The sequence below is a fragment of the Raphanus sativus genome, unplaced genomic scaffold, assembly GCF_000801105.2.
Source record: "Raphanus sativus cultivar WK10039 unplaced genomic scaffold, ASM80110v3 Scaffold3099, whole genome shotgun sequence".
Classification (NCBI taxonomy): domain Eukaryota; kingdom Viridiplantae; phylum Streptophyta; class Magnoliopsida; order Brassicales; family Brassicaceae; genus Raphanus; species Raphanus sativus.
The window spans coordinates 1-12,370 of NW_026618406.1; the positions used below are offsets into that span (position 1 = coordinate 1).

The 12,370-nt window shown below is 38.6% G+C and overlaps 4 protein-coding genes across 5 annotated transcripts; 2 read left to right on the plus strand and 2 right to left on the minus strand.

Annotated features, from left to right (window-relative positions):
- Window positions 1–659: 659 nt before the first annotated feature.
- On the plus strand, window positions 660–2,332 carry LOC130506309 (E3 ubiquitin-protein ligase PUB24-like). Its single transcript, XM_057000941.1, has 2 exons — window positions 660–999; window positions 1,248–2,332. The coding sequence occupies exons 1-2, from the start codon at window positions 660–662 to the stop codon at window positions 2,309–2,311; spliced, it is 1,404 nt and encodes a 467-aa protein (XP_056856921.1). The 3' UTR covers window positions 2,312–2,332.
- A 597-nt stretch (window positions 2,333–2,929) lies between these two features.
- Window positions 2,930–7,107, minus strand: LOC130506308 (T-complex protein 1 subunit eta-like). The gene is made up of 14 exons (XM_057000940.1): window positions 6,954–7,107; window positions 6,596–6,856; window positions 6,201–6,326; window positions 5,898–6,101; window positions 5,217–5,386; window positions 4,998–5,133; window positions 4,614–4,730; window positions 4,385–4,504; window positions 4,206–4,304; window positions 4,025–4,114; window positions 3,669–3,756; window positions 3,486–3,574; window positions 3,267–3,341; window positions 2,930–3,175 (listed from the first exon to the last, which is right to left on the minus strand). Exons 1-14 carry the CDS (start codon window positions 6,966–6,968, stop codon window positions 3,089–3,091), a joined length of 1,677 nt encoding a protein of 558 aa, XP_056856920.1. The 5' UTR covers window positions 6,969–7,107; the 3' UTR covers window positions 2,930–3,088.
- Window positions 7,108–8,404: 1,297 nt separating this feature from the next.
- Window positions 8,405–10,423, plus strand: LOC108861846 (syntaxin-121). Of its 2 annotated transcripts, XM_018635818.2 has the most exons (3): window positions 8,405–8,556; window positions 8,675–9,204; window positions 9,816–10,423. In XM_018635818.2, the coding sequence occupies exons 2-3, from the start codon at window positions 8,736–8,738 to the stop codon at window positions 10,277–10,279; spliced, it is 933 nt and encodes a 310-aa protein (XP_018491320.1). In that variant the 5' UTR covers window positions 8,405–8,556; window positions 8,675–8,735; the 3' UTR covers window positions 10,280–10,423. The 2 variants fall into 2 exon arrangements, with proteins under 2 accessions (XP_018491320.1, XP_056856922.1); XM_057000942.1 differs by lacking the exon at window positions 8,405–8,556 and having other exon boundaries at window positions 8,563–9,204.
- An 88-nt stretch (window positions 10,424–10,511) lies between these two features.
- On the minus strand, window positions 10,512–12,085 carry LOC108860410 (uncharacterized). Its single transcript, XM_018634293.2, has 3 exons — window positions 11,715–12,085; window positions 11,061–11,168; window positions 10,512–10,967 (listed from the first exon to the last, which is right to left on the minus strand). Exons 1-3 carry the CDS (start codon window positions 12,030–12,032, stop codon window positions 10,656–10,658), a joined length of 738 nt encoding a protein of 245 aa, XP_018489795.1. The 5' UTR covers window positions 12,033–12,085; the 3' UTR covers window positions 10,512–10,655.
- Between the last annotated feature and the right edge of the window lie 285 nt (window positions 12,086–12,370).

The window sequence follows — 12,370 nt, forward strand, 5'->3', positions numbered from 1 at the left end:
TCATGCTCAGTTGTATTTAAAAGAATATAGTATATGAAGATTTTTTTTTTGTCAACATAGTATATGAAGAATTTACGAAATGGACTTCTACGTTTTAGAAAAGTCAACTATCTATTATTTTGTTCCAATATATTTTAATTGCCGGTTAAAATATTAAATATATAATAACTCATAATAGCTTTTAAAACCCATAACACTTTCTATTTTTTTTGATTAATTCAAGCACTTTCTAATCTTTGCGGTTTTCTTCAACTTGCTAGGTTATGCTCAAATCGAGTTTCCGAACAATCATAGTAGTTTACTGTATTTGCAAAAAAATATCACATATTGTAGCAAAAGAAAACAATGGCAAAGAGCCTAAATAAATAAAATTAGCTAGGAGAGAGCATGTAGAAAAGATGTAAAAATTCAAGCTATTGCATTGAAAACTTGTAAAAAATTCAAAAGATGTAAAAATTTGATTGCATTTGAAAACTAATGCACGTGTCTGTGTTTGATAGTGAATATTCTCTGTCTGTGGAATTCAAAGTTCGACAAAGTCTGTCTTCAGGTAAACGCAGCCGCCACCTCTTACCCTCCACCACCACTTATGATAACATCATTATGGTTATTTATATACACACAATGCTAATTCAAAACCAGACGTTTTTTATTTTCAAATGGATCATGAAGATGAGGAGATCGAGATACCTAGTTACTTCATCTGCCCAATTTCACTAGACATTATGAAAGATCCAGTCATAGCCGTTTCTGGCATCACTTACGACCGTGAAAGCATCTTTAAGTGGCTTGAAGAGGTCTCTTCATGTCCCGTGACGAAGCAGCCTATTCCTTCTGACTCCGACCTTACGCCTAACCATACGCTCCGCCGTCTGATCCAACACTGGTGCGTGGAGAATGCGACGCGTGGTGTTGTTAGAATCCCTACGCCTAGAGTTCCTCCGGGGAAGCCTGACGTCTTCGAGGAGATCAAGAATCTCAAAAAGTTTGTAGAAAAAGGTATTTTGTCGGGTTTTTGGATAACTTGGTTTGGTTAGGTTATTTCGGTAATAAATATTTAGTAAAATATTTGAATCACCCTGGAAACCTATTAAATTTTAAAAATCTAAAAAAATCAGATTTTTTAAAAAAGTTTGAGGGTATTCGAACGCTATGCTAGATTTAAGTTCGATTCGGTTTTGTTCAGCTTGAATTTTCTTATACTGATCGTTTTAAGATAAACATTTGGTTCTGTTTAAATTGAACAGGTTTGGGAAGAGAGGATACGTTGAAGAAGCTTGAGGTTTTAGCTATGGAGGGAGAGACAAATAGGAGACTGATGTATGAAGCAGACGTACATAGGTCTTTGATCTTGTTCGTAGTCAAATGTACTCGTGAACAAGAAGAAGAGGAGGGACAACCTCGTATCAAAGTGCAGCTAGATGAGTCTCTACGTCTTCTTCACTTGCTCGGTGTTCCATTACACGATGCAAGAACAATCTTGATGGAAAACGATCAGATCTTGGACTCATTGAGTTTGGTTCTAAACCAACAAAACTTCCTCAACAAAGCTTACACAATCGTGCTCTTGAGGAATCTAACGGTGAACACTTCCTCTCACATCGTCGAGAGATTGAATCCCGAGATTTTAAAAGGGATCATAGGTTTCCTCAAAGAAGTAGTTAGTAGTTTCAATCGCACAAGCCCTAACGTGAGTGACACGGCACAATCATCAAACCCTAGATTGAGGAACAAGGAACCTTCAAAACTTGATTATAGCTTGGTTATTAAACAAGCTGTGACCGCCGCGCTGATGATTCTTCTAGAGACCTCTTCTTGGAGCGGGAACCGAATAAACCTTGTTGATCTCGGTGCGGTTTCTCAACTAATCGAACTCGAGATAAGCTCAACTGGTGACAAGAGAGCCACGGAGCTTGTGTTAGGAGTCTTGTCTCGTCTATGCTGTTGTACAAATGGTAGAGCAGAGATTCTTGCACATGGAGGTGGACTCGCTATTGTGACAAAACGGTTGTTGGGAGTTTCGATTGCAGCAGACGATAGAGCTCTCTCTATACTAAGCACAGTATCTAAATTCTCGCGGGAAAAGGATGTGGTGGAAGAGATGGTTTGCGTTGGGACGGTGGAGAAGCTTTGTACCGTTCTAAGAGTGGATTGTGGTTTGAGTTTGAAAGAGAAAGCGAAAGGGATACTTAGAGATCATTTTGATGAGTGGAAGAAGTTTCCATGCATTGATGTAACTCTACTTACTAAACTTTTAAATTCTTCACACGAAGATCTACTGGCGGAGTTTCACTCAAAAGTTAATGTTTAGCTTTTTATTATTTCACTCTGTACTCCTCAAGTAATCAATCTGCTGGACCGAGAAAAGTGTGGATTCTGTGGTAACTTTTGCTACCACCAAGATGATGATTATATAGTTAGGCATGCCTGCGGTTTTACAGATTATTCGGTTCAGCATGAAACTTGCCGAATTAATCTAAACAAAATTCGGTTCACTATTTGTTTGTTCGGTTTTTGAAAATTCTAATGAACTTGAAGAAATTTTTTTGTTTCGTTTGAATTTAATTTTATCACAAATTCTGATAAGTTCAGTTAACTTTGATGTAGTGAATTTGGATTAAACTCAACCAGTTCAGTTAATTCAGATCAAAATTTAATTAGCTCAGTTCAGGTTTTTAATTAGAATTGGTATTGTTTGGTTATAAATATTTTTTTGGGAAAATATAAAATGGAAGTAACAAATTTTCTTTAATCTGACAAAATCGAACTGAACTCCAATCCAAAACTGAACCAAAAACCGGAAATTTCGGTTAAATTGACCGGTTGGGAAAACACTAAGGCATATAGCTAGAGAGATACATCACCAGCTGAACCTGGTACAGTGGATCATCTTCGTCTTGATCCACATAATTAAATGTAGTATCTCAAGTAACAAAAGACCACACTGAAATTTCACTTTAACAAATTGTAGGGACATAGGTCAACAAACACAAGCACGACATTAGCTTCTTGATTCCAAGATCAAAATTCAACAAAACTAAAATTCAGAGAAGCTAAAGTTTGCCATAAGATTTAAGAAAAAAATAACTTAACGTCTCCTCATACCACGGCCACGACCTCCACCGCGTCCTCTTCCCATAGCACCTGCGGCAGCATCTCCCTGTGCGCTCTCAGACTGCATTTTTTTTATATTTAATACAATTATCAATACAACTCATACACAATACCAAAACATACAAAAAATAAAGAGAGGAAGTGTTAATTACTTTAGGGTTCTTCACAGTTTCGTCCACGCTGAGAATTAGGCAAGCTGCTTCAGTCGCAGCGTTTATAGCATTAATCTGCCACAACAAAGGGAAACAACCGATCACTAGTGAACCTTTCTATGAAAGATATATACGTATAACAGAACTTTTTCATAACTGGCACAATATAGTCCCCGCCCAAAACGAAAAAGAGTAGAAGTATATAGAATTTTGCAATACCTTCACAACTGCTGGTTCCCAGACAAAGTTAGCATAGGAATCAGCGATTCCACCAGTGTTAATGTCCACTCCATAAGAAGCTCCTTCACCTGTTATAACAAAGAAATGAAAATGAGAATATGAAATTACGCTGCCTATAAAAAGATTAATACATCAAGCTTGTGAACGTGAAAGAAAGCTCACCGCTTTGCATGGCGTGTTTTTGTCTTAATTTATTTAGGACATCGGTGGCATCAAATCCAGCATTGTCACACAATTGTCGTGGAATAACCTGTAATACACACCACAAATCAGTGTGAAATTCACAAAACCAACAAATTTCCAATCAAGGCCAAGTATTGATTTGGACCTTCCTTAGTTGTCTATCAGATTTTTACCGTCCACAACGAGTAAACAGAAAACATCTACACTCTATCAATGCCTAATACTAATAACACAGAACACAGCTACGACGATCATTTTGATATGCGCAGCATTTATGGGATTTTCAGAAATCAAAAGGGATAAAAGTAAAACATCTAAATCAACTAGAAGTGTACCTCCAAGGCCTTTGCATACGAGTTGATGAAAAGCTGTGATTTCCCAGCGATTGTTCTTGAATGCTGCCTCAGGTACTTGCTTACCTCCATCTACAACAAGGATCAGTCTCTTTCATTGTCAATGTTATTAACATATAAGCTAAAATCTATCACCAAACCATGGTGGAAGAATGACACTCACATCTATCGCTCCACCTCCAGGAACAACAGTTGAGTTCTTCACAGCTCTTCTCACAATCATAATCGCATCATGTAAACTACGCTCAGCTTCTTCGATGAACTGCCATTAACGTTTCAAAGGAATTCATATTAATAAGGTTTTTTTCTATTTCAATAAGCTTTCCAATATTTGAAGTATACCTGATCAGCTCCACCACGGAGGACAATAGTAGCTGTACGTCCTGAAGGACAACCGCTGAATATGTTAAACCTCTCCCCACCAACTTGTTTTTCCTCAAATATCTCACAAGTTCCGAGAACCTGCACAAAATTAAAACCAATTTCTGATTCAAAGGAACATAATCAACAAGTCGTTCAAAACTTGTAAACATATCTAGATAGCAAGCAAAGAAGTCCATTTCTCACTAGCCTCGGGTATTATATTGTTAACACTTGTCTGAACTGTTCCTCCAGCCGCAGCAGCCACGCGGTTAAGATCTTCTTCTGCTACACGGCCAGCGCAGAAAATATCACGATCTGCAAAATACTGCAAAAAATGCCAACTGTCTTCGGTTAAATGAGTAAAAAGCACTGACTTGATTAATACGAAAATGAAACAGCCAGTTGAAAGGTATAGTTCTGAACAGTGTTCATTGACGAGAGTAACGAATATGATAGGTTCTGACAAACTGAAACACATACACTAAGACATGGTATCTATAACCAACCAAAGTAATTATGCCTCAAAGATGTCGATCTCTCAAATAATAAAGAAAGACGTCAATAGCCAATCGAAAATTAGGAATCGACAAACCTGAGTAGCTAGATCACCAATAGCCAATCGAGAAAGAACAACTTTAGCTCCACTTTCGACACATTTGTCTAGCTTATCATAAATGATGTTCCATTCTGCATCAACTATTGACTGGTACTGTGATGGATCTGACAGTCTGTGAACAAACGACAAGAGTTAAGTCAAATAAGGCTGCTTAACCGAAGGGAAACATTGAACAAAAGGAGACAGAATTCCAACCTAATCTCAGCGTTTTCCTTCTCAGATTTCAACTCCAGTTCGATGTTAAGCAAGAGGATTTTGGGATTAAGAAACTTCTTTGGCTGTTGTTCAAAACCCGCATATGAGAATGTCTTTTTGAAAGCCACACCATCAACTAGGAAAGAGTCTCGCATGTTACCACCGGGAACCTGCAGAGCATACCATAAATTAGCTTAGACGCATCACTATTAACCAAGCACAAATGGAAGTTTCATTTACACGACCTGGATATTAATAACTCCCAATCTAAGACAATCTATTATAGATGTCAAATTGCTAATCATTTGTACCACGTAGCACTATGCCCGTTCCCACTTCACCGAATCTAACTGGAACTTGGAAATGAATTCAGTAAATTGATGCGGAATGAAGCAGAAATACAATTGTGGTACATGGCGACGACTGGAAAACTGCGTGAAACAGTGGAAGTGCTATCCTATTGAACTGTGAAGAAGCCAAGTAGAAATCCACTAATAGCCAGAGTTTAAATGGTACAATAGACCGAAGACACCACCAGTTTGGACATAGATGCATAGTGAATAGAAAAAAAAAAGTAATATGAACTTAACAACCAATGCAAAGCTAACTAACAAAAAAAAACATTTCAGAATATTAATGGTTTGAAAGAAAAAAAATGATTTATGCTGGGAAGGTATTCACCTTTTTGATTCCAATCAAATTTAGCCTATCGTCATCCCCAATCGCCATGACAGCATCAACAACCATTGTAGCAAAGAACTCCTTCTCTCCACCAATAAGCTTAGAGGAAAGAGTAGTAGCAGCACATTTAGCCAACAGACCTTTCTTCTCCTCTACACTTTTCCCCTCAATACTAACAGCGAGTTCTTTAACCTTCGCAATTGCCTACATAATTAACCAGTGATGATTCAAGGTTACAAAAGCTCCAGTAATTAAAAAAGAAAGAGAGAGTTGCAATTGCACTGAAGAGAAGAAAACACAAACCAAAGTGCTTGCAGTGCGATAACTCCTAATCAGATTCTGGGAGTGAACTCCATCTTCAACAAACGGCTTAGCCTCCTTCAAAAACTCGGCTGCAAGAAGAACAACCGTAGTTGTCCCATCACCAACCTAGCAAGAGAATATTCAGAGCTCATGAACTCAAATCACGCATATTAGAGTAGATAACCGTGTTTTAGTATTGGTTTAGTGTGATCTAATTACAGCTCATTCCACTAGACTAAACCAGTGTACACATTTTCAGAAAAGATCGATTTAAAAAAGTTAGTTACATCATCTTTGAGCTTCACTAACAACGCATTATAAGATCTGGATCACTTAAACACTGAAGATCCAAGATCCCTAGTAACAAAATCACTGTTCAATTTTCGAAATCGCACCTCGGAGTCTTGGGATTTGGCGATATCGACGAGGATCTTAGCGGCGGGGTGGACAATGTCGAGGAGCTTCATGATGGTAGCGCCGTCGTTGGAAATGGTGACGGATCCTTTATCGTCGTGGATGAGCTTGTCCATCCCTCGTGGCCCGAGCGTGGTTCGAACCACATCGCCAACCGCCATGACGGCGTTGATGTTGCTCAGTAGCTGCGCTTTCCCCTGAGAAGTGTCCGTGCCTTCCTTGAGCAGTATGATTTGCGGTTGCTGCACAGAGAGAGAGTGTAGATTCGCGTCAGTTATAGTAATGATACATATATATATATACGCAGAGAGAGAGAGAGAGAGGGTAGATACAGCTTACCATCATCGACGCCATCGTAGGTGCGTGAAAGAGCCTACGGAGAAGCGAGCGAGAGAGAATGGAGTGAAGGAGAGTAGTGATTTAGGGTTTATTTTTGGTCTTGTGTTTGTTTCATAGACGGGTGATGAAATCGAGAAGTGATTTCAGATCTAGACCGGCCGGTTGAACCGAAAAGTCTGGAACTTAGCGGAGAGTTTGATACTACGGATCCATTTCACTTTTTCCCCCAGCATATGTGACCTGGTCAAAACTCACTTCAAACTGTTTTTTCTTTTTAAATAACTCGAGATTAAATTATTTTGTTCGAAGTTAAAAAGTTTATTTAAACAAACATATATATACAGGTTGAAGCATTTTAGATTGGTCTTTTTAATTGGTATTTTATCTAAACTCGAATAGGTATAAAAAATGGGTAAAACCAATCTCAAACTAAAATATACAAAAATTGTCCAAAAAACAAAACCAGTGATATTAAACCCGGACCGAACCGGCGGTCAGACCAGGTTCAACCACGAACCGGACACAAATGCGGGTTGGGTTAATGCCAAAACCCAACTATAATTGAACTGGTTAAAAACTCCTATCAAACCGTTAAAAACCCGTAAACCGGCGACCCAACAAACCGGCTAAACCATGGTTCTTGTATTAAACCAAAAATTTATTAGTAAAACAATTAAAATTCCCTTTTTAAAATAAAAATAGGATTCAGATTAATAAGGTAAAGTCATCTCATATTTTTTTCTTGAGTCTTTAACGTCTATGCAAGACTGCAACTCACAAGGTATCTACTTCTCAAGGTATTGTTTTTGTTTAGAAGATTTTAAGAATTGAAAACTTAGATTTGAAGAACTCAATCATGGTATAATTTTAAATTTTATTTCATAGTATAAATTTTTAACTAATGTGTCTATAATTTTTGTAAAGGTGATAAAGATTTGGACTGACAAAAATCCGGAGAATAAAATTTAAATATGTTTTTCTATTGATTTGAGATTTAAACTATTAAATTGTTCTATTACTTTTATTACATTTTTAGTTTGTTACTTTTTAAAAATTTCTAAACATTATGATTATTGAAATATTTTATTTGATATGATCTTTATCTTTATAAGAATATACATATTCAAAATATCATTAAATTTTAGTCTAATCAAACCCGGATCGAACCGGATCGAACCTGGTCGAACCACATTAACCCATGATCTAAAAAAAAATCGGTTCGCTTGCCGGTCCGGTTTTAACAACACTGAACAAAACTAATATACAGAATAAATTTTTTGAATTTCTGATGGCTAAAAGACATAAATGAAGCCAGGCCTGTTTGAGTTCCTGATTATTTGGGCCTCAGCTCAGCCCAACTACTATAATTAATTTCTTTGTTCTGCTTTTATCTGCTTACCATATATATCAATCCACTACACGCTTTCACTATCACCTTCCCTTCTCCGCCATCATTACGAAGCTTCCAAGTCAATCACCAAGTCCTCCTTCTTGACTTTCTCCAAAAAACATATTTTAAGAAAATAATTAAATTTTTGGACTTTTCCTCTCTCTCTCTACCTTCTTCCGTCGTTCACCAAACCGTGTGGTTGAACTTGAATCAGTACGACTTTCTTCCCTTCCTTATTAAGTCTCTCCGTTGATCAAATCCGATCTGAATCTCTCTCTCTCACAATTTTTTGAGTTTGATTTTGGTTTACGATGAACGATCTGTTTTCCAGCTCATTCTCTCGCTTCCGCAGCAGCGGAGACGGCGGCGGCGGCGGCGGCGGAGGAGTCCAGATGACGCATCCATCGGGAGTGAACCTCGACAAGTTCTTCGAAGACGTCGAATCCGTGAAAGAGGAGCTAGCGGAGCTAGATCGGCTCAACGACGCGCTCCGAACCTCTCACGAGCACAGCAAGACGCTTCACAATGCCGAAGCCGTCAAGGATCTCCGCGCGAAGATGGACGCCGACGTTGGAGTAGCTCTGAAGAAAGCGAAGATGATCAAGGTGAAACTCGAGGCGCTCGATCGCTCCAACGCCGCCAATCGGAGCCTCCCCGGCTGTGGACCTGGATCCTCCTCGGATCGTACCCGGACCTCCGTCCTTAACGGTCTGAGGAAGAAGCTGAAGGACTCGATGGATAGTTTCAACCGCTTGAGGGAGCTGATCTCGTCTGAGTATAGGGATACTGTTCAGAGGAGGTACTTCACTGTCACCGGCGAGAATCCGGATGAGAGGACTTTAGATCGGTTGATCTCTACAGGTTAGTTGAATCGTTTTCACCTAAGATTGTATAGTTCAGTGCTTATCGTGAATGTCTCCGAGTTTGGATGCTTAGATAGACCTGCAGGTTTGGTTCGTTCGCCTAGTTTGGTTCGGTTAATTTGGTTTTTGGATAAGTTAGTTCGCTGAAAATTGTGCCGAATTGAACCGAAAATCAATTCAGTTTAGTATTTTGTTAGTTCGGTTTATGAAAATTATGCTGAAAATTAAGCGATTTTTTTGTTAGATTTTGGTTTAAAATTGATTACAAACCTGAAAATTTTTGGTTATTTTGGTTAGTTCGATTTAGAATATGGTTTAAATTGATATTATTTGGTTCATTTTTTTTCATTTTATAAACTGAACTAACCGATTACTAAGCCCTTACCTGCCGACCGAACCAATAACCGATTTTTTAATTGTTGAATTGAACCAAACTTAAAACCAAAGTTAACCGATTTGGTTCGGTTATGTTCAGATCCGCATGCCTATGCTTACACCTCTGGATTGAAAAGATGCTTGAGATGAGAAACTAGACATACTCTTAGATGAGAAACTAGACATACTCTTAGGTGAGTGTTGTGTAACATTGGGAAATTGTTTTTATTACAGGAGAAAGTGAGAGATTCTTGCAAAAAGCAATACAAGAACAAGGAAGAGGACGTGTCTTAGACACCATCAACGAGATCCAAGAAAGGCATGACGCTGTTAAAGACATTGAGAAGAATCTCAGAGAGCTCCACCAAGTGTTTCTAGACATGGCGGTGCTGGTCGAGCACCAGGGAGCTCAGCTGGACGACATCGAGAGCCACGTGGGCCGAGCTAGCTCCTTTATCCGAGGAGGAACTGAGCAGCTGCAAACCGCTCGGGTTTACCAGAAGAACACACGTAAATGGACATGTTACGCTATTCTCATTCTCATCATCATTATTGTCGTTGTGGTTCTTGTTGTTGTTAAACCATGGAACAACAACGGAGGTGGCGGAGGTGGTGGTGGTGGAGGAGGAAATCCGCCAACTTCAGGTCAAGGGACGCCACCAAGTCCTCCTCAGGCTAGGCGTCTTCTATTGCGTTGAAGTGAGTTTGGTAATTTGCAAATCTATTCTTTCTTTGAAACTTTTTTAATCAAACCACAGTAGATGATTTCCTTTGTATCTATCTATGATTCTATGTTGCTATTATTTTGGTGCACTTTATATGATTTTATGTTTCTTGTTGTGTTTGGCTGAGGTATAGTCTCACCCTGAAAATTGAATAGTAGCTTCAGTACACTGTATACGCACTTAATGGTATCTCTTAGAAGCTTGAAGTTGAAATAGCGTAAATCATCATCATCCATGAAAAAGTTACAAGCCATGTAATAAAATACAGTAAATATATATCATGGGCAAGAGACCACGTAATAATACAAACTTACAAAAGTAGCAACCCACATAAGAAGAAAGAAATTCATCAGAAGAGGTTATTGAATTGGCTGCTTAGTGAATTCTTTAGATTAGAGTATAAGCCATAAAGCGAGTACTGCTTCAGATTCGCAACCTCGTACCACGAGTTCATCGCGGTGTAGTGTTTATCCGTGCCTGAGAACGCCAACTGGATCCCTAAGCTGCAATCTACTTGCCCTCCTTGATTCTTGCAGCTTTGTCTTTTAATCGCGCATTGGTCTTTGTTGAGGCACACGAATTTGGCATTTCCGGAACATTTGGAGCATCCGTCTTTCTTCCAGAACAAGTTCTCGAGCCTGCCTTTCTGGAACTCAAGAACCTGGAAAGATAAATAGCACAAAATAAAGATCATAGAGGTAGAAGTTTGTATAAGATGAAAATTCTAGAATGATAATGAGCTTTATCCAATTACAAGGGTGAAGCTTGTGACGACGTGATCATTGTCAGCAACCATAATAGGAACTGATCTTGCTGCGTACTTCGCACCAGCGAATGCTACCATGTATCCCTTTGAGGAATCCTGGAATCACAAAGTATTATTACAAAACCGGTAATTCGGTTAGCTAACACACATTCAAGCCTTTTTACTTCTAAGCAAAAACAACAATTGAGTAATCTCATATCATGTTTAGCAATGAAGCTACTAAAATTCACTTTTTGCCAGAGATATCTACACTAGTACTCTAATGACATACACAATCATAGGTTAACAACACGCACACATTCAAGACCTCTACTAGTTCTGGGCAAAAAAATAATAATGTAGTAATCTCACATCATGTGTTGCAATGAAGCTACTATTGCCAGAGATATCTACACACTAGTGTTCTCATGACATACACATCATGACTTAACCTGCTCATAACAAGAGATGTGGACCATTAGCTTAGCGTCACGACAACTAACTACCAAACTTGACAACAAAGCAAAGTCGCAAACTTTCGACAAGTCAAAAAACTAAACTAATCATGTCCGAAAAATTCAGATCCAACTAAAAATTCCCTACGGTGGTCCTAATCCTTTCTAATCGGATCAAACCCATGATAGATCAGAAATGAAACCGAACCGGGCGGAAACTAGAGGAGTTCGAGGAGGTGTTGATGGTAAGGAGTGTGATCTCATCGACTTTAGGTCTGAATACGGCGAGCTCGGAGTTACCGTTGAGGGAGAGGCGGCGATGATCGCAGGGAGAGTACTGAACGGAACGATTGGTGCCGAAGAAAGAATCTCTCGCCGCGAAGGCAATGCCGAAAGTGAAGCCATCACCGATCGCGACGGTAGAGTCTGAGCAAGGCGAGTAGACTCTGTTGTCGTCGCCCGCTTCTGTCAATGATGACGTCAGCGCCGCCGCGAAGAGGAAACAGAGAAGAAGGAATCTAGCCATCTGTCAAAAGGACAAAAAAAAAAGCTGGTTCGAAACTTCTCCCTCCGATTGTGTCTCCTAGTAATTTATCAAAGAAGCCTTCAAGCTTATGGGCCTAAGCAAATCGGCCCAAATTAAAAATATGTTTAATGTAATATAATATATATTTTTTTATAGAAAAACACGTAATTATTTAGTCTTCTAAAATTAAATTTTTGTTTACAACATAATTTACATAGATAATATCGATTATTTTGTGTGTAAAATTCTCTTAAATTAATTGATAGTTAGGAACTAAAGATTTTTTAACATTTAGTTTATTATTCTACTACAAATTATAATATTTTACATATACGTAT

Coding starts and splice junctions, on each gene's coding strand:
- LOC130506309 (XM_057000941.1), top strand. CDS start 660: ATGGATCATGAAGATGAGGAGATCGAGATACCTAGTTACTTCATCTGC. Junction 1,000..1,247: donor CAAAAAGTTTGTAGAAAAAG/GTATTTTGTCGG, acceptor TAAATTGAACAG/GTTTGGGAAGAGAGGATACG.
- LOC130506308 (XM_057000940.1), bottom strand. Junction 4,505..4,613: donor TTAACAATATAATACCCGAG/GCTAGTGAGAAA, acceptor AATTTTGTGCAG/GTTCTCGGAACTTGTGAGAT. Junction 3,757..4,024: donor CGTATGCAAAGGCCTTGGAG/GTACACTTCTAG, acceptor TGTGTATTACAG/GTTATTCCACGACAATTGTG.
- LOC108861846 (XM_057000942.1), top strand. CDS start 8,655: ATGAACGATCTGTTTTCCAGCTCATTCTCTCGCTTCCGCAGCAGCGGA. Junction 9,205..9,815: donor AGATCGGTTGATCTCTACAG/GTTAGTTGAATC, acceptor TTTTTATTACAG/GAGAAAGTGAGAGATTCTTG.
- LOC108860410 (XM_018634293.2), bottom strand. CDS start 12,032: ATGGCTAGATTCCTTCTTCTCTGTTTCCTCTTCGCGGCGGCGCTGACG. Junction 11,169..11,714: donor ACTCCTCTAGTTTCCGCCCG/GTTCGGTTTCAT, acceptor TTGTGATTCCAG/GATTCCTCAAAGGGATACAT. Junction 10,968..11,060: donor TCGTCACAAGCTTCACCCTT/GTAATTGGATAA, acceptor TTATCTTTCCAG/GTTCTTGAGTTCCAGAAAGG.